Source organism: Physcomitrium patens, chromosome 21 (assembly GCF_059467195.1).
Source record: "Physcomitrium patens ecotype Gransden chromosome 21, ASM5946719v1, whole genome shotgun sequence".
NCBI lineage: Eukaryota > Viridiplantae > Streptophyta > Bryopsida > Funariales > Funariaceae > Physcomitrium > Physcomitrium patens.
In genome coordinates this window covers 3,226,913-3,252,112 of record NC_143430.1, presented here as the reverse complement: position 1 = coordinate 3,252,112, position 25,200 = coordinate 3,226,913, and the positions used below count along the sequence as shown (strand labels likewise).

The window sequence follows — 25,200 nt, the reverse complement described above, 5'->3', positions numbered from 1 at the left end:
TTACTAATCAAGCACTTTTAATTAAAAAAATTGAATCTACAAATAACCTTGCTGATCTCTTTACCAAAGCTCTTCCATTGTATAACCATCATCGACTTACTTATGGCATTGGTATGCGGCAACTTATTTTTCTTGAATAAGAAAGTTAATGAGCTCTTTAAATAATTAAAAAAAATGATGTTATACTCTTTTTCCTTCATCTATGGTTTTGTCCTTAAATACAATAAGGTTTTCCTAGATAAGGTTTTAATGACGCAACAATTGTTGATCTTGCAAGATCACAAAAAAGTATAGATCATAATTCTATACAAATTTTATATTATGTAAATATTATGATGAGCGAGGAGGAGTGTTGAGATCATTAAATGTAGTCAGCACTCTCCATAATATTTATTGTAGACTATAGTAAATACGATAGCTACAATATTTAGAGTCTAGTGGAGAAGTATTGTTTATCCTCTCCCCTTTGTCTTCTTGTATACGAGACACAACAAGATCAATAGATTTTTATGTGTGAAACTCTCTCTTATTAGAAACCCTCTTGTATATATGACTTACTACTACTCTTATGTGTGTGTATTACTTACTATTATTCTTGTGTCTTTCTAAACATTTTCAATAGTTGAAAAGTCTTTTTAAAAGTTCTATGTGGATTAGTATTTTTCATTATTATTATTTTTATTATTTTGATGTTTTCAGAATATGAACTTCATAGTTTATCCAACTTTTATGTCTTTCAAAGAGATGGCAACTAGATATGGTAAACTTAAAAGTGCCTTCTTTTTGTTATTAAGTTGTGATATTTGAAGTCATATGATTTTACCAATTGTGAATCCATTACTAAAGATTGATGTTGGATATGCATAAATGTTTTTAAAGATAAAAAAAGAATAATATAATTGACTATTGATTATATGGTTCTCCTATGCCAATCATTTGGGATTAATGATAAAAATTCCATGTTCCTATTAGATGTAGAAGTCTGTATAAATACCCTCATGCCAAGTTATTTATAGACTTTCACATCTAATAGAAATGTGAAATTTTAGAGTAAATGATCCTATCCTATGGGAAGTTCCACTATTTGCAAACAATGGAACTTAGCATGAGCAACATTGGATGAAAAGGTAGTGACCAAGCTTGACAAATGTCTGTGAGCAACTAGCAATTCTTATATCTATACTATAGTTATCATTTCCCATATCCATAGTGGGCTTGTAGGCACATGTTGGAAGCTATATAAGGCGTTAGAAATTGGATTCGAAGTAGCACAAAGTAAACCTTCAATCTCATCTATAGCGTCTATGGTGTACGAGTTCTTAGCTAGATACTGTCGTAGGGATGATATATCTTTTACCTTCATTATTGGAAACATATCCTTTGACCAATACTTGTAAGTATCGTATAGCTCCTTTATAGCAACTATACTCTTGCTGTTCTTCTCAACATTAGCACTTAAAAACTGTCCAAAGATATCGTTAGACACACAAATCGTCTCAGTACAATCCTTAACTTCATTAGATTCTTCAAGACCATAAGTTAGATATTGCTTGTACTCTTCTATTACTAATCTCATGAATACGGGAGCAAGCAAAGGAATCTTATTGGAGAAGTTAATATCCTTCAAGTGTGTTGTAAGAGAATCATGAGATGATTCTATCTTATCAACAAACATTGATACAAATGGCATTACTCTAACTCTACTCCACACAGCTTTATCAAACATACTCATTTGTGGAATCCTGTTGGCAATAAGTACAAACTTTGTTGTCTGGAGTATGATAGTTCCTTCTTCATACAATCCTCTAATATAGAGACTATCGTTCCCTGTAAGCTCCTTCATAACACCAAGGTTGAGTTTGTCACCTTCATCAGGCTCTTGAACGAAAGCTATAAGTCTTCCCTTAAGCATTGCTAGCTCGGGAGTAGCTGCTTATGATTGTACTCTCTTTCCCATAAGCAATGATGTTGGCATCTTTATTGCATAGTCTCCAAATGCTCGTTCAACTAAAGAGACCATAACAGTCTTTCCGTTGTCTCTAGATCCTGACCATATGGAGAATATCTTGTTTGCATTTCGTCCTTATAAACATGATGAGATAAACCTTATAAAATATCTTCTTATGTCCTCGTTAGGGAACACCTTTGCTAGGAGATCAAGAACCTCATTAGTTACTTCTGAGTTGTAATCGAGTGGTATAAATGGAATCCTAGTTGACAAAGTAATATAGTCATCCGGTTCCATCCTTCTAAACTTGTCTTTTGTAAAGTCATACACACCACCTTTCATACCGATTACATCTCGTCTAGAATCCAAGAGTTCTTCAAAGCCCTCTTTGTATAACATTCCCGCACAGGTATACATCATCTTCCTTCTGTTGTCAGACGATTGTATGAAGTCCATTATCTTGGTAGCAGGCTCGATGGTCTCCATGTAAGACTCGCATACATCTGTTATGAACCTATACATTCCTGTGAGGATCTCCTTCATCATTGATGCTTTAGAGTTCTTTAGAGCCCATTTCTTGGTGTCGAAAAAATATAGGGTTATCTTGTCAAAGTTGGAGCATACAAACTTGTCATCATATATCACACAGGTTTAGGGTTGAGCATGTTTTAGGGTTTAGGATTTAGGATTTTTCAAAGTAAAGTCATTCGTTAATCATGCGTGTTCAATACTAAATGCTAGGTGAGAGGTAGGATCATTTACTCTAAAAACCAGCAATTGATTTGATCGGTAGGGTGAAATAGATAGCATTGGATATACAACAGTCGTACATATTCCTTGGCTGTTCCTGGAGTAAAAAAGAAATCAAAATATTCTATTACTAAGTAGAAGAAACTAAAGTGATTCAAATAAAGCAATATCAAACAAACGAGCAAATGAACATATTGTTGCAGTATATATTAAGTTAAATATGATACTTTATTATTTGGACACAGTCATAAAAAATATCCTACATGCATGTAATCTTGAGAATACCCTCAACCAAATCTCCAAATTTCTCGCTTTTCCGGCTATGCGCAAGTCATTATGTCACTGTAAGTTGATATGATGATTACACAACAACTACAGCTAGTATTGATTCAATCTATATTACAACTCTTCTTGGTACATGAATAATTACGTTACAACACACTTGCAAATATGCACAAATGTGAAGCATGATGGACTATATGACCATGTGGGCACAAGGCCTTCAAGCTCGCGTGACCCAGTCAGAGCCTTGCCAACAACCACGGCTTCAGGAAGAGCAAGCACTACAAACAGAGATCCTCCCAACACTGCTTCAATGTACCAGCACAATTGTGTCATCGTATCATTCGGATCGTGGGATGTCCTCTTTCATGTTGATCCACCTGCTTTAACGATTTATTGAAGAAAGGATCGTTATAATCAAACTCACCAGCAGAATCTTCACAAATTTTCCCACTTTTTGGTTTGCCCTTGAGGATAAGATTAAATGGGCCATTAGAAATGACCTGTTTTTCAGCATCCATATCTTTGGGTTGACTGTGGACCAGCAAAGTGCACGATTTGATGTTTTGTTTGGCCGAGACATATGCATGACATACACGATCTGGGTTGTGGACCACACCAGGATTGCAATCACGGCCAGTGGGATTCAAGGTTGCACCATCATCAACAGATTGGGATACTTTAGCGTCTGGTGAGATCATGTGAATGTCGCGAGGACTGACATCAATAGAGCCCAGCTTACGAAGTCTGGGAAAGTCATCTGCCTTATGCCACTCGTCGAACTCCTGGTCAGAAGTGTTAGATCTGTATGACCCCTCAGATGCAATTGGGTTGTCACGAACACTCCATCCCGCCTTGCTTGACGACTCGGCATCCAATTTGGCTGCATCTGCATCGTTGAATAGTACCACATCATCCTATTCGTAATAACCTCCTCTCGATTCATGGTTGGACAGACTTGACAGAGAGCGCACAAGTCGCGTCGGTAGAACGAAGGGAATAAAATCTTTTGCTGTGCTCAGTAACCTTAACTTCTGCAAATCAAAAAAAATAACCAAGAATTATCAATAAACATGGCAACTATATGTCTGTGGCATCCAAACATAAATTAATTTAGAAGTATAAAACACTGAATGAAGTCTGAACCTTAGTTATCAGTTTCCACACCTCTTCCAAATGGATACATAGACCACCTAGGACTTTTATGGTGTCAACCTCCGCTCCAGCTGCCCCAGAGCTCTGAGCGCGAATTGATAAGTCTGAAGTAAAAATCTCGTGTTTTTCCACTTCAATTTCCGCTTGTGAAGCGTCTCTTCCAGATCTCGCAATATGACTGTTTGTCCAACTTATCTGCATGCTAGTGCTACAAGCTCTTGACACTGACGCTTTGTCATCATTTGGATGCACACGTCCTGAATTCTAACCCAAGCTATTGGCGCCAACTTTCAACCGAGGTAAACTTGGCTTCAGTTGACGGGCGTCCTCCGAAACAGTTATATCGATATCAAAATCTTTTGAATCTTGGGTATCGTTTAGCTTTTGAAGTTCAGCACCTAATGCATCAAGTTCAGTAGTCAAGATGGGAGTAGATGCCACCGACATCAATGGAGCTTGCAATCGCAAATAATTGTCGCCAAACTCGGCTTTGTAATCTTCCAGATAACCTCCTCTGCTCCGTGATCAAACAGTCTCCTTAGCAATAAGTGTGGCTCACATGACAAAGCATATGTCAAAGGCGTACTAAGATGTACTAAGAAGCCTTAAGGAAGTGGCTTAATTTGAGCCTTAAGATATTCCACACACCACGACATTGTGACAAACACTCAAAATTCAAGTCCCCAACAGATTCAAATTCACAAACACTCGGTCTCCTACACTGTGCGTGAGATGAATATGTCAAATATTCTTACGAAATTGTATAAGCTAGCAACCAACCATGTTAAGGTACGGACAACCATCCAAAGTGTGAACGATAAATTACATAAATAATTTTAGAAGCAAGAGCTTGAGTAAAAAAGATAAACGCAGAATGTACACGGGAGGGGCAGCTTTCACATCTACGTGATAGAAACTCGCACTCTTCAACGGTAGTAGTAGAACTCGTAGGAGACGTAACTAGAGTACTCGCAGATCGGGGCGAATGGGGGTAACTTGTGCCTTGAGGGAGGTAAAGAGGTGCCCGCTTAGCCCTCAATCTGACATTGATTCGGTCGGATGGAATTCGAACAGATTCTGAAGTTGAAGTTGAAGCAGATGAATAAGACAGATGATGAGATTCTTGAGAAGTTGGACTTGCAGCCCTCACTTGAACTAGACGCTCTCAACCTCGGACTGGCAGCACTAGGACTGATTGTATCGACCCTAATTAGACTCATAGAGGCTCTTGAGTAGACAGGGCCCCGCTTCGGCCCTGGAGAAGGAAAGACAGCCCTTCAAGTCCTTGGGCCCATAGACGCCCTCAGACTAGAACCTTGCCTGACACTGGAGAGTCAGGAATCTCTTTGCTAAACCAAGGACTCTGATCATTACGCTCTGTGGGCTTTTGGATAGGCCCCGCTGCCACGCCCGTTGATTTGTGGGCCGCGCTTCCAGAGGACAGCATTTTAGTAATGTGCAACACTTCACTGAGAATTGTCCTTACGTGTGTCATCTTGTCAGCTCGGCAGAGTTCAAGCACATGCGCAACATTTGAAAATAAGTCATATTACCTACATAATAATACAGATGCTACATCATGGTTATCACTATGAATGCTACTTTATCGCACATCTGAACATATCATATTAAAATTGATGATTCGGAGTGCTAGCGTACATGCAATGTATAGTAGAGCTATGTTTCGAGAGTCTTTTTGTCAAGAAATGTAAGCATCAATTGAAAGTATCCAACCAAGTTGAACGTTGAAATTATTCCAATATACCATTTACCTTCGGAATTATCATATACGGCGAGGAGCCGCTGGGAGCAGAATGCTTTGTGAAAAATTCATTCCAATACAATGCATGAAACCCAGCTCCAAAAAAGGAAAAAGAAAATTTATCACCTTACCTACACGAAGCTCATATTGCTCCACATTGTGATCATATTAATACTTTCTGTCATGACTAGATGACGGAAGAATCATGGACTACAAGGATGCATTGAGAGAGGACTGGAGTTGCGACGAGTTACTTGGGGAAATGAACAAGCAAACAAGCTAGACACATCAAGCTGCTCTTCAAATAGCTTCAAGGATTTTAGCGCAATGCTCCGAGTATCCCCATCTGAGTTGAGCTTCGCCAAGTCCTGCTTCACGAGCGGACTAAGATACCGAGAGCCTTCTTCTTCCTTCATCTTGTTATCTCAACGTCAACCTTATTCTCTACTATTCATGTATCTACAAATATCTGGTCTCGACGTGCTCCCAAGAAGAAGAAACAAAAAAAAAACCCCAAATCTATGCCTAGACCGCTGTGGGTGGATTTCCAGGCCTCGAAGCAGGCTTGTAAACTTTAAATTTTCCACTGCTACATCTTAAAATTTATTCTTTTAGGACCTTGGATTTCCAGGTTTAGCATGTCCATCCTCTGGAACAGCAACGATAGAAATGAAATTCGGCGCTGTGCCTCCGTTGTCCACTACGGAGACAAGTCAACCACGTAGAATTTTCACACAGTTTAATTTTTTCTTGATTTTCCACCAATGGTATTAACATATCGCAATAGGTTCTTCGGCCTTCACAGAGGCAAAATCATATGGATTCACAAACTGATGTGCAGAAATGCACAATGTACTAAATAATGGGTGGGAATTACAACCTGAAGTATTTGTAACTCCTTCACGACGATATCAAAGGGAAGTCTAACTGGATTCCGCCAACTCTAAACGTCTACGAGACTGAGAAAACGTTGAATGCAATATCTATTGTCGACTATTGTTTATCTAGTCCGTAGAGAGGAATGCAGGAGCCTTCAAGCATGCTCTCGTTTTTGAATACTAGAAACAAACTCGACACAAGAGAAACGAATAGAGACAGAATAGGGCATAGACCACTGAATACCCTAGAAAAACGCATGCAATGGACACTGCGTATTTCCTTCATTCTTTGACATAAATTTCTCCCGTCCTAAACTCCAAAATCATTGCTCTCACTGAAGCATTCAGCCTATCCAACAATTCGTATGCAAACACAATTCACGAGAGTAGGCACAAACAAAACGACGCTCAACGGCACGAAGCTCATCAACTCACAAGGCTCTCAGTGCACGTAATGGATCCTCTAACAATCCACGCCCTCGCACTCTCTCCTTCCTCCCTATTGCAATCTATCGTTTCTCTTCTTTCTATTCGAAAAAAGACCAAGCAGCGTCCAACACGAATTACCATCTGATATTGACAAGCACAAAATGTCGCACCAAAAACCTCATAGAAATGAAGAACGAGTACGCTATTCCTGAATAGACAGAAGCAGGACCTCTATGAGACTCCGAGGGCTGGGAGAGGATTGATCTCGTCTCCCTCCCAAATTCCTACACCCCTTTGCCTCCTTCGACTTCACACAACTTCAAATCTTAACTGAATTTCATACCACTAAAAATCAAGGTAACCGTGGCGGAGGTCAAAGACACAGCCACAGTTGCCCCAAACCAATCTCACTTGGCCACTCAATTCTACTATCTCCTGGCTTCCATGAGCACCGTGCAGCACCACAATGCCATCACTACCACAATCACAACTACCATCGAGAGCAAGCTTCAGAAAACAAGGGTCGTAAAACAGGGCTAAAACCACGTGGCGCACGGTTTTAAGGGGGATAGTGGATGACTGCCATATACCGTGGTATACGATCATTCTGTTACGTATGTCAGTGAGCGATTCTATGAGGGGAACACCGTTCTCTTTGACGTTCCTAAAACGTTCTATACGAAGTTCTCCCTGTTGTTCCCTTGCTATACCCATTGCAGTCAAGACCCGCCGAAGACTTCGATGCGAATGAGCTTTGGCCATCTGCATGTGAAATTCGATATGGGACAATTCCATGCAATCAAGAGTTAATGAAAAGCCCACTTATAGGTTGGACTTGAATCCCTTTTTAAAAAGTTTATTGGTCTCTTCTCTACTTTTTTTGCTCTTATGCGCTTCTTGCACAAAACCCTTGTGTATCTTTAGGGTTGCCTTGAGCATGTTGATCTTTGCCACTTTTGCTCTGCTTTGAATACATGATCTCAAGAGTATCATTCAATACGCTGTGTTTTTTTCCCTATTTATATCGAATTTCTTTTATGTCTGAGTATGAATATAAAAAGCATGGATTTCATGTTTAAGAGCTGCATTTGTTTTTATTTTTCCTTTGGCATTTTGTTTTCGAACATTTGCTGGGATTTAATCTTATTTTGACAATCAAATCTTATTCAATGTGTTTCGATTTATATACAACTATGTCTGTTGTATAACCTGAGTATTAAAAAGTAAAAATATACTTCTCAGTAAACCTTTGAGGCACTGAATGATAACATTCTTAAATTCTTCGTAATGAACGTAACCAACATTTTCTAGGCACAAGCCGCCTTTACATTTTAACATCGTGCTTTGAAAGCTGTGATAAAACACAACCACTTTCATTTATTTACAGATTTTTCTTTACTCATGACATTTTCTTGATCCAATTATCAATGTCAATACCTCTTTATTCCCTTTTTAGACTTCTCTTGCAATGTGCATTAATCATTGCAACATTCATATACAAAAAGCAGTTGCCTTCGCACAAATAGTTACTTTCTCCCATGCTCGACTATATTAAACAACTTTCTGTATTCTTTCTCATTCTCTTTTCGCGTTATCTGGCAAATCATATATTTATCTCTTTTCACATCTGATTCCTCACTAATGAATCATCAGATTTTCACAAAACTTTGACAACATACATCACCAACAATCACAGAACTTCGGCAGTCTCCACAACATGGATTCATGACCAAATTACTGAACTCAACATAGTCAAAGAAATAGTATAAAAACCAGTAATATGGGTTTAGTAAACGGGGTCTGCTGCTGCTGTTGTAAGTGCATTGAGGGATTATGTACTGGACATTGTGTGGCTCCGTGCCCATACAAAGCCAATGCTTTGGAGCATGGGATTGAAGAACCTTGCCCTAAAAGGGAGCATTTAAGTCGCCAGCTATGGAGCAGTGGGGACCAAGGCCAGCAACAACGGGAAGAACGGGGACGAGCGGACCTCTTCAGCGGCAGGCAAGCAGCGTGCACCAAAACCGCAACGGCGAGGGCCCGGATCCAGCCTCCATTAGCTGTCCGCTAAGACTTCGTCCCTGTAGAAAATTCCATTAAAAGCTCGAGCTGCGGATGTGATCGATTCGAGGCCACCTTGGCTGAGTCCACGGCCCCCACCATTCGTTTTCCCCATTCACGTTTCCAGTCAACACCCTAGATGCCACAGCATCTTCGGCAGCTCCCCAACAATCGTCGGATGCCTAACAATGGAGCGTGTTTGTTGCTTTTACGACCTACCAATCTTGCTGTTTTTTTATATCATCCCAATGTTGCTGCTGTGGAGGCCATCGAGACACGGCGAAATACGCCCGAAGGAGATGCTAGTGTTCTGCCTCAGTCGCCACCACATCCACGGCGAGATTTGAACATGACGAACAGTAGTCGATGAAGATTAAATTCAGAGGGAGACTGTTAGGCTTTCTGGATTTCCGTTCCAGTTCTGAACCCATGCGGTGGTAGTAGCACAGATACAAGCATTTTATCTACCACTGTGGGTTTCACGACGACGACACGGAGACACTGTGCCTCCAGGTTGTGAACAATTACGATCCAGGTGGGTGGGTTTCGTAGCGGACATGCGTAACTCATATTCCCCGTTTCTAAATTTGAACCTCGACGACTACGACTCCGAACGGCTACGTCTGAAATCTGTTGACCTGAAAGCGGATTCAAACGCGTGGGAGTTCTCGTTGGATTCTCGTAGACGGTGCTTTGGATTCGCCGCCTCCTGTCAACCTGATTCTAGTCCCGGCAAATGGGCCATTGCTGGACCGCTTTATAGATTTCGTGCGATGGCTAGCTCCTCCGCAATTTGTTGTTTCAATGTCGCCGTGGAAGTTGATTCTTTCAACAAAATCTTTAGAGAAGAATGATTAACTGTACTTTAAAGAAAACTTGGAAGTATGTAGTTACAAGATTCTAACCACATTTTTTTCATTGATGTAAAACTTGTCATCTAAGAAATAGAGTACTTTAAACATTTGTTTATCATAATAATAGTAAAAAAGACCCTTAAATATGTAGAAGAAATTTGACTATTCTTTGAAAAAATAGATTTTATTCAAATAATAAATATTCATATTATTCACTACAACAAGTATTTTAGATATAATAATAATACCAAAATATAAATACTAAGGTATTATAAAACCACCTTTGAAATTTGTAACATGCAACAATAGATTCTAAACTTAGTTTCTTATATGTTAAGTCTTTTATAAATCAAAACTAATTTTCTAATTCAGATAACATTAAAAAAAAAAAAAAAAAAAAAAAAAAAAACTATTACATAAATTATAAACAATCAGTTGTACATTATATTAGAATATTACTTAGAGAGGATGATAATAGCATTGTTAATTTGGATCCTTAATTTTGCATTGCAATAAGTTCTTAAAAAAGTTCGACAGATCTTCTTAGAATTATAAATAGTATTCTAATATATATATATATATATATATATATATATATTACTAGATTACAGCTTTATTTCTGTTAGGTGTAGATATAATTAGTTTCTAAAAATAAATTGTAGAATAAAATAAATTAGATTATAATAAACTCAAACCATTAGTATAAATATTAAAAATAATAAGAAATTGATTCTTCTAAATCAACAAATAATAATTAAAAATAGATTTTAAATAGTTTGCAATAGCAATAGAATATAAAAACATCGTGTATTGACTTGACAAAAAATCTAACATTTGTTACATATAGAAGCAAGATTATAATAGAATTTATAGTAGAGCATCTTCTAAAGTGTCTTCTAGGAAAACAAATGGTATTTATATAGTTGATACAATTATTAAAAATTGAAGTTTGAACAAAATATATTAAATTGTAAAAATAAATAATTAGAATTTAATAAACACATTACGACAATAAAAAATTTGTGCACTTATGATACTGATCATACAGATTCAATAACCAATCAATAATAATAACAATGTAATTTTTCAACAATGATAAGAAAAAAGTTGTATTGTCTAAAAATGTTCATTATATAAAAGAAGATCATTGCCAATGACTGAATTTTTCTATAACACCCTTCAACTTTTTATTAGAATCCTAAATGTTTATACTAATATATTGATGTAACAAATATCTTGCTGACCAATGCTCAAGCACACATGATCAAATACACTATAAGGACAAATAATAGCTTAGTAAAGTTAAAAAATAAATCTTAACATGCTCAATAAAAATAGAAAACACAAATAAATTAATTTATTCATATTAAGAATAAATATATAAAAAAAAGATAGAAAAATTAATAAAATTTAATTCTTAGAGACATCTTTGCATTCTAATAAGTGCATCTAATAGGTAAAAAAATAAGAATCTTTTTAATGAATACATCTTATACTTACTATGCAAAAACATTACAATCAATTAACACTACTTCAACAAATACATTAGTTTACACATGTTGAAAATAGATACCACAAAAAGTGGTTGTAAAATTGGCAAAGACAAAAATATTAATCCACAATAATAAGGTTAGCACTAAAATCAATCCTCCATATATCTCATTAAATATATGAACTATTAACAACAACATAATATATCTAAGTACATTAAAGTTTGTTTATTTTGATTTTTAGACTTTCACTTCATCTATAAAATATATATATATATTATTAAATATAAATTACTTTACAATTTTTGTTTAAGTATTTACAAAGGTTTTATAATTATCTAATTGTAACTCTTTGAATTAAATTTCTATGCTAAATTATTTTTGTTGATATTTTATTTTGATTTGAATTTATTTAGCTGAATAATATTTTATTTTTTTAATTTTTACTTCTTAATATTGAATAACTATTCTATATAAGTAAAATAATTAAAATTTTAATATAAATTTTTTTTATATTTTATTTTTTATTACTTCTAAGAGTATTTTAAAAAACTAAAGACTTATTGATATATTATCGACTACTACCTCTATTATATATTATTAATAGGAAATAGATATATAATTTTAAAATTTAATCTAAACTATATTTATAATAAATAAATCATAAGTAGATTACATATATTCTTATACTTCTTTCTAAGCTTCTATATACTCCTATAATGTATTATTTCATCAATCTTCTATTTTTATCTAGTTCTATTTTTTTCTTTTTATTTCTTTCTCTTTCTTTTAGTTTGTGTTTTAAAATATAATTAAGACCTTATTCTAAATGATAATATTTTTCTTGAACTAATTTTATTCTTGCATATAGTTGGATTTTATTTTCTCTTTTTCCAATTTAATTCAATTAAGTCTAAAAGATTAGTTTAGATTAAATTTCATTTTAATGTTAATTTTTTTATCTTAATTTTTTACCTCAAAAACCTTAGATATACAAGAAAACTTCTAAATCTATGTTGTTAGCTATGTACATTTTTGTAGGACCTTTAATCTGATGCTAAATGTGGTATTTATTGATTCTATTCATATTATTTATAATAAATTATTTATATTATCTTTTTCATAAAAAAAAATTAAATATAATTTAATTGATTAATAAATTTATTGAGTCTTTATCTAACTATTTGATATTAGAGACAAATTTAAGCAAAATTAAATTTAATCAATCCAACCAATCAAGTCATATAGAAAAATATAGAATTTATTTGTAGATGACAATAATAGTAGGTTAGATGAAATGTCATTCTTTGAAATTGATTTTTTAATTTTAAGACAAGATCAATCTTATAAAAATATGTTATAAGAAAGAAATCAAGCATAATAATATAAGGTAACAAGATACTACAATAAATCTACAATGCTAAAAAGTAGGTATTATTTCTTTGTAAGATACACACTTATGATTATGAAAAAACTTACTATAGAATATAAATATTTTTTGAAAACATGTTTTATATTTATTTAAATATTATTAATCAAATATAGAGGTAATAATCAAATTTTTTTTTCCTAAAGAAGATATTTTAATAGAGTTTTAAAATTAATAAGGTTCTTAAAAATACCAATTGATCGATATTTAGGAGAGTGATTTGTTGTTGGTGTATAAAAATGAGATGAATGTCAAATGTGTTATTACTAAAGTATAGTTTTAAATCAATCAAACAAAAGTATTAAGATTAATTAATTCTTTAAAATATATTGAACTTCTCTTTTAGCACTTATAGAACTAACATGCTTCTACAAGTAGTTATAATATGAAAGTAAGTTATTTATTTAAATGATAATGGCTACCAAACACACCAATAGTAAAATAAATTAGATTCTTATTTCTTATTATTAATTTACAGTAATAATTAATTACAATTTTTCAGACCCAATTACAAACAATTATAAGTCTAGTAATTATTAACTTATTTCTTTGGCTATAGCTTTTTAATGACAAGGGAATCCAAAGATAAGAGTTAATAATAGAAAATAAATTCAAAAACGACAATGTTTGAAGTTGAATTAATAATAAATAGCCAATTAATAGAAAAAACTAACACAATTTTAAAGATCTAATAATAAAAATAGGATCCAAAGAAATAAAACCTCTGGCATTAAAGTTATTTGTATTTGTATCAATGGACTAAAAAGAGTAAATTCCATATATATATATATATATATATATAGATGAAGAAATAAAAAATAAAGAACTTAGAATAAATAGATAATGAAAATAAAAAATAAAAAATAATATTAGTAGGTTGATTTACTACAATCAACTAAATATTTTATGGCATGTCCAAATATTATCAAGAAATAATTAATTTAAGTCTAGAGTCTACAAAATATTGATAAAATGATAAATCTAAGGTAATTCTCCATATTTAAGAATTATATTAAAAAATAAATAAATAAATAAATAAAAACTTAAATCATATAGTTTAAATTAGCACTTATTGCATAAAGACACTAGGACAAAAAAAATAGAATAGCATCATGAATCATAGCTAGCAAATAAAAATAGTGTTTCAGAGATAAATTTCAAAATTACATGCAAAAATTCAAAGTATGTATAAAGAATTTAAAAGTAGAATAAGTTTTACAATAAAGTTAGAAAATTAATTCTATACTTAATTTAATGTAAAAAAACCAATCTACTTTGAATTAAGTAATAAAAAATCAATATTATTTCAATAAAAAATCAATATCAACTAGAATACAATATGATAAATTAAATTAAAGAAAAAAGCATACATTGAATTTGAATAAAAGTGGTTGAGGCACTTAGTCTAGTTATGTAAAGTAAAAATAGAATATAACTTGTATAGATAGAAAATAATACTTAGATATGATAAATAATATCTATTTAGATTAAAATATTTTAAGTGATATTTGAATATAATTATTAAAGTAAAGTAAGTATTACAAAAAGTAAAAAGAAGTTTTAAAATAAAATATGATATTTATATTAGTTTGACGTTTTAAAAAGAAATATTAGAGAATGTGAAACATGTTTTCATGGATTAAAATTCTTAACAATGAAGAAAAAAGAAAAAATATTGTTGTTGGAATCTAAGGTTGTCCAAAGCTTGGTCTAAACCATTACTTAAATAATTAATTTCTATTCCAAATAAATTAATTTTTGTTTCTATCAGCCACATCATTCTTTAAATATTAACAAACTTTCAAAATTTATTATTCTATTCTATCAATTAAAAAAAATTATGAAACCTTTATATAAAGTTTCACAATATCCTTTTCATATAAAGTTTCACATATTTGATAATAGAAAATTTGACATCTTTCTAATTTAATCACACAATATGATTGATTCAAATTATGAAATAAAATCAATAAAAACTGATACTAGATATATAGAAGAATTAAGTTATATATTCCAAGTTTTTTCATCTAATTGAAATTAATTGCATTTATAATTAAATTGCGGTATTTTTGAAAATAAAAAGACATAAACATTACATACCAATATTTATCTTTTATTTGTCATTTTATTTCAAATAATTAAAAATTCAAATGAAAAAAAAAAAAAAAAAAAAAAAAAAAAAAAAAAACACTTTCAAGAAATGTCTTATTTGTAATTTTATAATCGTTTTTTATTGAATAAAAGAATAAGTACATTGCATGAGTATTTGGAAATCTTTCATAAACTTGTTTTTCAAAAGAAGAAAAAATGTTTATTCTTATTTTTTTATTTTTGCACATGAAGCTGTGATGAATACAAAAGAGTCAAAAAATAGTTTTAAGTTTTTATCGTGAATATAAAAGTAGAATATATTATAGATATTATACAAGTCTTTAGTTTATTCTGTGACAACATATTCATAAAATTTTGGGAGAAATAAACATACATTATATATGTATATGTTTTTTCATATATGTATACATATTCTTGTTTAATTTCTTCCAATTATTCTATTTTATTAAAAGAAAATTATTTAATTACTTATTATAAATTAAAAAATTAAATTTTGCAATGGTTTAATAATTCTAGCCATGATATTTAATAATGTTCAATAGGACTTATTTGCTTAATTTTATGAAGATTTTCATACTAAGAATAATTAAATGTGTTTTGCAGGTTATTATGCAGTAATAAAATAAAAGTTAAAAAATTAAATATTAGTTTTTTGCAACTAACTCAATAGTGTTGTTGTTATGTTAGATTAAACAAAAATAATTTTCAATAGAAATTAATCAAATTGAAAGATGTAATTTAAATACATTATAATCATATTATAATTATATAATTACCTCAAGTATATTATCAAGATAAAGACAAAATAACTTATCTTTTTATTATTTTATAATAATAAAATAAATAAATAAATCTAAGTAATGAATTAGATGGCTTCTAAAAACTACAAAGCAAACCAACCTAATAAAAAATGTCTCACTTTAAAATAAGTACTAGAAAAATAAACTTTTATCTAAACAAGTTGCTTAAGGACATCTATAATATGATGGAATTATGTCTAAGAAATGAAGCCAAAATTAGTATAAAAAATTATGTCGAAATTACTAAAAACCAACAATCAGAGCCATTGATATTTGAAACTATTTCATACATAAAATACAATTTTTTTTACTACACTCCATATGAGCTTGCCAATACCACTCTTCAAAGTGCCTGGAAGCTCTGAGTCACAACACTAGCAACAATTACACTTAAAAAAGAAACCATGCCCTTGACACAACAAGACCAAGCCCAACAAAGTCCATCAATTGAAGTGACTTCAAGAACAACTTTGAAGCCAAAGAAGAAACCATCAAACAAAACTACAAAACCAAAACCTTTGTGAATCAAGCAACAAAGAAATAGATGCACAACTTTGTGCAACACAAGTTGGTTCAACTTTGGAGTTGGGTTCAAAATCTTTTTTTGCAATGAAGTAAAACAAATCATTCCTAGAAGTAATTTAATTTTTGATGCAACTAGTGATTTAGAAAAAAAAATGAAGGTTTTTTTATTCAAAAATTGGATAATTTACAAGAATCAAAGTGTATGTATCAAGCACACAAAAGTTATTTTTTTAGAAATTTGATTCTACATCAGATTAAACCCACTACATGTGAAAAAAACATTCTCACAACTGCCAGTGGAGAAAACATAAGAATTAAGAAATGTGTTAACTGAATCATTTATTTTTCAATTGCTTGCAGCAATGGATTTCACAACAACAGGACAAAGAGATTGCAGTGATGCAAAATAATATTAATAATAATAATACATGGTCGAGCCTTTCAGCAACTAAACTGCAAGGTTTAAAGTAATAGTGCAGCAAAGATAGAGCCAGAAAGAAGAAACTCACGTATTATTATAATAATATGCTACAGTGGTAGTATAATGTGTATGTATACAAGCATAAATATAAATAAATAAACATATGTGCCTCTATTTAAAATAAATTTAAAATTATTATTTCTAATTTAATTAAATAAAGGTATGAATACTATTCATATAAAAAGACATATTAAATAATTATTATTATTTTCTCAAAATTATATATATATAATTATTTATAAAAATATAAATCATTTTTTTCATATAGAAATTACGTTTGTGCTAGCATTGTACTATTTGGTTGATTCTGTAAAATATAAAAACAATTAAAGTTAGGAACAATCTAAAAAACCTTTTCAAATATCATAAAACAATTTAAATGCAGCAAAAAAATTGAGCTAGTTGTTTTCATTGTATAAAAGATTTTTGATATAATTTTTATTACATACCTATATCAATATTAAAATCCGAACATATTTTTAAAATATATTAATTTTTTAAAATTTTAAACACAAGTTATTTTAATCATATTTTTACCATATATTGAAAAAAAATCAAATGTTATTTTCTTGATCGATTTTTAAAAAATATATATTTTTAATTGTATAATGTAGTGAATTCAAATATTACCATGTTTTTATAATGATTTTTGTTTTCAAAATTTTGAGAATTTTTTAAAAACTATGGAATAAATTTTTTATTTTTTTAAACATGTCAAAAACGTTTTTTTACCTAATTCTATTATTATTCATCCTAAATATATTATTTTTATAAATATGTAAATTTCCATAATCAAATTCTTACAATGAATATTAAGTTTTAGAAAGAAGGATGTAATTTTTTAAAAACCCAAGATATATATACACACACACAATATAATAAACATATAAATATATTATATCCAGCATATTTCACATAAAATACTATATAAATATTTTATAATAAAATATGTAGAATATATAAAATTTCAATAGATTTTAAAATTTAATACCACTAACTAAAATCTCGTTTTTTTATTATTAATATTACTATTTTATTAAAATTAAAATTAATTTTGATTATTTTAATTATACATTTGAATTAATAAAAAATATATGAGATGTGTATATACACAATAATATACAAACCAATTTAATATGTACAATGTAATACATATCACAGTACAATATATATTATATATTAAATTATACAAAATATGAAATGAGAATTGTTAAATCAACCCATGCATTTACTACAATCCTTCTATCATCATTGTTTGGAAATCCAACCATTTTTTTAATTGGATTTCAACAAATATGGATCCAATTGTGATTTATTTTTTTAATGATGGATAAGATGGATGGATCAATATAATAAATGCCTAGATAAATTTAACAATTTCTTATAATATATATAATATTATTTTATATTTTTTAAAAAAAATAAATAATATTCTTATTTTAATTTTTTTTTGTTTTGTTTAAAGAAAGATATTTTTAAAACTAGAACAAAAAATAAAATAGAAATCAAATGATCTCTTAAAACACTAACTAGAATCTTAAATTATTTAATAGATTCAACAACTCTTGCTTTGTAAAGATTAAAAAAAACTAGAGTAATTTTATATAATCAATAGAGTAATAAAAAGATTTTTTTAATTTAATTTTAACTTTAAAAAGATTATAGAAACATCATGTTATTTTGGATAGCAAGATTATAATAAGCTTGTAAGTTGTTTTTTTCTTTTGAAAATAGAATATTCATGAAATATCTTTGATAAAGAAAATTATTTTTTTCTTTTTTCTTTTTCTTTTTTCTTTTTTTTACTATTTAATTATAGAATACTATGATCATTTGAACTAATTGGCTAGGAAAAAAAATGCAGTTTGTATAGTGTATTAATAAGAGCAATATGCAATATATATAGTGATGTAATGCAACAAATGAGATATAATTTATAAACGTCTTTGAAGTAAAGTATTAGTAAACAACACATTACATATTTCACTTAAAAGTGTAATGCCAATAAAAAATTATTAGGAATATAAAAGTACTTTTTGCAGCATGGCACATGATACATGGAATTTATCTTGCATATTTAACTTTTGATGGATAAAGAAAGGAGGGGAGACAAATAATCTTTGTAATTCACTTGGAAAAAATGATCACCTCTTGTGACCATTGCTAAGCTCTTCAAAAGATAGAAAAACAAGTATCTAATACTTCAAAGGTGAATTTACATTGTAACATATGTACGAATAGAAAAGTCATTCTTCTTCTATTCAATTCTCCTCCAAAATCTTTGTACAACATGTTAGAAGGTACTAGTTGCAAAATTAAAATATTTTGTAAGAACATATACATGTATATGTATTATGTACTTAGTTAATATTCTTATGTTAAAATATTTTGCAAGAACATATACATGTATATGTATTAGCTTTTACATTGATTAATTAGCATTTTATAAATGGTCATAAATTTATTTACCATTTATATAGAAAGCTATACTATCAAATGGATAGTCTTCTCCCATTTATATGTAAAACTTCTAGGTTTGTTTAGTTATATATTTTCAATCCAAAAGTTGAGTTGAATAACATGATGTCAATCTTTACTAGTTTAGAGCACAAAATGGTAGAAGCTTCGTAAAATATGTTGGGCACTTACAATCTATATGCACAACTATTTGTTAATATTGGCTAAAGATTAAGTAGACTTCTAAAGGATCTTAATGTCTAACTCCTAATGCTTTGGCAAAATGACTCGCAATAATTTAATATGCAAACCAAAAAATAAGTTTGTGTGATTTTGGTAGATGATAACAATGGCACTACTAGTAAACAAGACATTATTGTCAAAAATATTCATAGAGATCTTTCCTATATTTTTAAGTTGCATCCATCTTATTCATATCTTTATTATGTGCTTATATTCTTAGTTAGGTAAGATAGATAGAATCTAAATATAACTTTGAATAAATTTGAAGAAGATAGAAGTAAATTCCAAATGCATAACTCAATAACAATTATTTATTTACATGCTTTAAATGCATGTAGGTAAAACCTTCTTTATTGAAATCAATTAACTTTTAAAACAATATATAAAAGATGGATATACAAATGTAAAGTAATATCACTTTAAATTTATCTAAGTAAATTAAAAATATTTATAAAAGTGGTATTTATTGCAAATCTCAAAATGTACTTGATATCAAAAACTCTAAATTAGAATTAGAAAAGAAATTTATTCTTCAAAATGTGTTATTTTGATGGCTAGCAATGATGTAGTTGCAATGATAAATTAAACTATATTAGAAGCAATTCCAAGAAAAAATTGAGAATTTTTAAGTATACACAAGGTTGACTATTCAAAAAGTATAAAAATGGTCTTAGAAGGAATATGTGATATGTTGCAAGTAAACAAGTGACCACCTTAAAAGTTCATGCTAGAAGTTGGCACATCCATGATGGTTTTATGTAATCATGACTCAACCAATGGTCTCTAAAATAAAACTAAGATAATTATCAAATGTTTAAATAATTAAGACATTGAAGTTGACACATTGATTGGAGAAAAATTTGGCCACATTGCATTCATTTTTAGAATTATTCTAACTATTGAAAAGTTAAATCTTCCTTAAGTTGGAAAAATTTTTTCTTCTATGTGGTTTATGCAATGACAATTAAAAAAAAAAAAAAAAAAAAAAAAAATCTCAAGGCCAAACAATGAAGTATGATGGACTAAATTTAGCAAAAATATCTTCTTTCTTAATTAATTATATATTATATTTTTTTTCATAATGGTACCAAAAAAATTTAACAATTCTACTAAAGAATAGTATAAAAAAGTTTATTAGATTAATATACATTATTGTTTCTTACAAAGTACTTCAACATTGAAAATAATTAAATAATTTATGTAACCTAATTTTGGATTAAAATATTTTTTACAATAAAAAAGTATATATATTGACCTTATACACAAGTAATCTTATATTATGTCAAAAACAAATATACACCCAATTGCACAAGTTTCTACTAGTATTTATAATAGAAAAATCATCAAAACCACTACAATCAATATTTTAGTTAGTAACAACTACACCCATATTAATTTATCACAAATGAGTGACAATAGTACAAAAACATTATGACAAGATGTCATTCTTAGAATTATTTGCTAAATTAATTAATTAAATAAATTTAAGAAATGATCAATTTGGTAAAAACATGATTCTTTAAATAACTTATTGATGGATCAAACTATTTAACAAATGAGTAACTGATTTGATAATTTTAATTAACAAACTGATTTTGGTTATTTAACCAATTCTTTGTCTACCAAGTCCGATTAACCTTTCACCGGATCTTGAACATGCCTGTCGGAAACTCTTATGGCCGTTGCCAACCACACAAAACACAAGGCGTGCCCTACACCGACACAATATAATTTACATTCGACTTCTGTAATGTATACATGACCAACTCATGCCCCAGTAACGCACCATACCAAGTGTGGGTTCAACACACATGTGATACAGAAGTTGAGGTGCGATATTAGCAAGGATCTCAGAGCGTCATGCAACTGGAAATTGGTCCAGACGCCGCCTCAAATGATCCATTGGAAGTCACAAATCTTACTTTTCCTGTGACTGAGGGTAACGAAGAGAACTCACCTCGACTTTCTCACTGGTGCTTTAGGAACCATAGGCTTCGCAATCGAGATCTTTCTTCGGGACATTCGAACTGCTAGAGGATTATTGCCCTTCAGACGTTTCCACAATTGCTGCCATAGCTGTGTTCTTCGTGAATGACCTTGAATTGCCCGCATGCCGAAATCACACTGGCTTCTAGAACCAAAATCATCACCATGGCTAGTTTTACACGTGACGTAATCAAAGAATACGCTTTTCTTACTGATGATTATCCTTCAGTAGATTACGTCTGTTATCGGCCTAACAAATATCAAAGACTCGTGGACGTTACATTGTTCAAATTAATTAATTACTTGACCCATGCGCTTGCCCACGTATTTATAATTGTGAATTTGTCTCCTTTATGTGCACATTATTCAAGATCATCCTAAATCAACAACAGATAATATTTTCACCTTCTCTACCGCATGACCTGGTTTGTTCAGCTGACACACTAATACCATTTTAACCAAGGTTAGGGTACCATCACAAGTCACATTCGCCTCTTTCGTGTACCGCGGAGAGGAGGTGATGGAAGACCTACCTCAAATTCGAGTCACAACGTTCCTCATGGCCAACAATACTCTCTTATCGTTCTGCATCCTTCGGTCTCACCTTAGTGATTTTCGTAGCAATAATTGCTTCGGACATAGTATCTTCTGGTACTGATGCACGCCCCTTGTTTCTAGAATTACGAAGGTAAGGCCAAAGCATCCATAAAAGTGCCTTAAAGATAGGCATAGCCAGCATGGCAGATTCGGAGACCGTGAGCATGTTCGTGATTGATTCACAAGTTTCCACCAGAGAATCAATCACCAGTCACTCGTTCGCATTGCACCACGAACTGACAAGCCCGAACCGGTGCGTTATAAAATCAGACATACACCCACCCAATTTCCCTTTCACATTACGAAAACCTTCTACACTGCATGTAATTGACCATTTCTCCGAGGTGGTGGTGTTCATAAACACCAGTTTAGTTATCAAAAGTCGCGACTCACTTCTTGGCCTTCTTCGCTGGTGGGCCTGCCGCTTTCGCCGTCTTCGACTTCGCAACCGGTTTCACCGCCTTCGCGCTCGGACCCTTCACGGACTTCGGAGCCTTCTTCGGCGTACTCGTTTTGCGAACCGTCGGAGGTTTTCTTCCCGACACGGGCTTCTTCGTCTCTACTGCAGCGGGTGCCTTCTTCGCAGTGACTGCCTTCTTCGCAGTTTCTGTCTTCCTCACGGGCGCAGATACCTTCGTCGTGGCCTTCTTTGGTGAAGCCCCACTCACTTTAATGGGTCGCTTCAGCTTCGCAGCGTTCGTTGCCATAACTTCCGGCTTTGTTGCCTTCGTCGCCTTCGCACCCGATACCTTGGTTTTAGTTGCACCTACCCTGGCGGTCTTCGATTTCACACGACTGGCCGCGGGTTTCTTCACGACCTTAGCTTTGGGCGCGACCTTCACAGAGGCTTTGGGTAGGCTCACAGGCTTGGCCGCCTTCGGAGGCTTCTTCAATTCATCGGACAGTTTAAACGAATTTTTCACTTTCACCAGCTTCCCGGCCTTTGTCAAATTACGCAACTGGGTGGTCAGCATCTTCTTGAAGTTAGGGGGCAGACCTGTCTTATACTTGTCTTCCAAGTACTTCGCGATAGCATACTGACTAGAGCCAGTGCGCTCCTTTAGCGCAGCAATAGCTTCCGTCGCCATCTGAAATGACATGCACCAACATTCTTTAGTTACTATAGGTACTAGATAACAAGGCTTCCTTACACAAGTCATGCTGTGATACGCACAAAAAAAAGGGATAGGTTTCCACACAAATAAAGGCATCACAACCACATTCACCAGGTAGGCAGGACCGGTATGGACAGCGCATCTCAGGACACCTTACTACAAGTAAAACTCATACCACATCAAAATACCACCGCGTATCGTAAGACTACAGGGCTATTTCACATAAACAAGGCTTACCAGTAGATACGTGGGATGCGACGCAGGGGTCTTCGCCTTGGGCACCTTCGGAACCTTGGGCTCTTTCGCCTTAACCTCTTTCACTTTCTTCTCCTTTGGTGCTTCGGCTTTCTTCACACTAGCCGCCTTGGCCTTCCTCCCCCTCTGCGGCTTCACGGATATCTCTTCCGCAGGAATTTCCTCTGGAACCTCGGGGGCAGGGGCAGCATCGACAACGGTGGCAGAGTCGGCGGCAGCCATAGCGGAACTCCTCAACAACACTCACACACACGCGTGTACGCTTCAGCCAACAGGGGGAAACGGCACAGCCTACCACTTCAATAGAGAAGTGCAACAAGGCACGCACGCGAACACACCAAACTCACGGTCACGCGGCCACTAGCATTTCACAGCACACTCACAGCAATGGAAGGATACGCAGCGAAACAGCGCAGCGCACAGAAAGTCAGGCACCGACGAAAAAGGGCGTGCGAAACGAAGGAAGAGTGGGGGTGAGAATGAGAAGATGTTGCGCAAGGGGAAGGGTAGATGTGGAGAAGGGGAGAGAGGTGTCAGGGAGTGGAGGGCGAGATGGCCCCGTCTCCGCCTTCACCACTTTCCCGCCCCCGCCACAATCCATTTGAATTGCCCGGGAAAATGTGTTTTATTTGAATTGGCTGAAAATGAGAGGGACGAGGCGCTCTCTCCTCCGTTCCCATGTCGTGCGCACATCGCCAGGTGTTGTTCCAAATGCGAGGGAACGATGGGTAGAGATATGGATGAATGTGATCACATCCGATAAAAGGACACACTTCAGTAGATGAAGGCCAGCTTCACCAATATGGATTTGTCTTTTCTTTCCTTATTAGATGAAGTATACATAAATGTAGCGATAAATTATTATATTTAATGCAATATTATTTCATTTTATTTATTTAGTACTAGAGGGTAATCTCAAAATGTATCTTGGTCCTATATTTTTCTTGGAAGAGTCTTGTGGTATAAGGATGGGAATAAGGATCTTTTCCTACTATAAGTTTAGTTTGAATCCTTTATTCTTATGACAAAGTAAAGTTAAAGTTGTACATGTATGTACGTTATGTACTTTAAATAGAAAATAAAATTTATACATTTATAAATTAATTTTTTTATGCTAATTAAATTTCATGCAAAGAAATAGTGATTTTCATTATAATGTATAAAAAATCAATCAACATCTCCATTCTTGTGTTGAGTTCTTATTGCAAAGAGTAGCAACATGGTAGTTTTGAAGTACCGTATATGCTTTATCAATAATGTTATTTTTATTTTTTTGTTTGGTAACATATGGAACATTGTGTGAGCCAAAACAAGTTGAACAAATTCGAATCAATAACAAAAATTACATCAAGGTTTATTGAAGAGTTACAACAACAATCTACATAAATTTGAATGTACTAAAAAAAACATTATGAGAATTATGTAAACCATGTCTAATACAATTTGATGTAATTTTGACCTATTTAAATATTTGATTCTTGGTTGTGAATATGTAAATAGTATTATTGAGGGTATCTTATATTCCTATTACATTAACTATCCTGCATGAACTTGTGATTTATGTACACATGTATGCACTTGTTGAAAGCTA

At 32.3% G+C, this 25,200-nt stretch overlaps 2 protein-coding genes across 4 annotated transcripts; both read right to left on the bottom strand.

The window, feature by feature from the left end:
* Window positions 1-2,905: 2,905 nt before the first annotated feature.
* On the bottom strand, window positions 2,906-7,748 carry LOC141044649 (uncharacterized). Its single transcript, XM_073529639.2, has 2 exons — window positions 4,148-7,748; window positions 2,906-4,014 (listed from the first exon to the last, which is right to left on the bottom strand). Exons 1-2 carry the CDS (start codon window positions 4,334-4,336, stop codon window positions 3,898-3,900), a joined length of 306 nt encoding a protein of 101 aa, XP_073385740.1. The 5' UTR covers window positions 4,337-7,748; the 3' UTR covers window positions 2,906-3,897.
* Window positions 7,749-21,237: 13,489 nt separating this feature from the next.
* LOC112274026 (uncharacterized) lies at window positions 21,238-24,502 on the bottom strand. Of its 3 annotated transcripts, none has more exons than XR_012216308.2 (3): window positions 23,592-24,502; window positions 22,176-23,327; window positions 21,238-21,787 (listed from the first exon to the last, which is right to left on the bottom strand). XR_012216308.2 is itself a non-coding variant. In XM_024503159.3 (2 exons), the coding sequence occupies exons 1-2, from the start codon at window positions 23,829-23,831 to the stop codon at window positions 22,629-22,631; spliced, it is 939 nt and encodes a 312-aa protein (XP_024358927.1). In that variant the 5' UTR covers window positions 23,832-24,502; the 3' UTR covers window positions 21,238-22,628. The 3 variants fall into 3 exon arrangements, 1 of the variants encoding a protein (XP_024358927.1); XR_012216309.2 differs by having other exon boundaries at window positions 21,238-21,784; XM_024503159.3 differs by having other exon boundaries at window positions 21,238-23,327.
* Between the last annotated feature and the right edge of the window lie 698 nt (window positions 24,503-25,200).

Bases quoted from the DNA above. Each gene is read 5' to 3' on its own strand.
- LOC141044649 (XM_073529639.2), bottom strand. From the start codon at position 4,336: ATGCAGATAAGTTGGACAAACAGTCATATTGCGAGATCTGGAAGAGAC. The intron at 4,015-4,147 runs GTGTGGAAACTG...TTTGATTTGCAG, and splicing joins TATGTATCCATTTGGAAGAG to AAGTTAAGGTTACTGAGCAC.
- LOC112274026 (XM_024503159.3), bottom strand. From the start codon at position 23,831: ATGGCTGCCGCCGACTCTGCCACCGTTGTCGATGCTGCCCCTGCCCCC. The intron at 23,328-23,591 runs GTAAGCCTTGTT...ATGTCATTTCAG, and splicing joins CGCATCCCACGTATCTACTG to ATGGCGACGGAAGCTATTGC.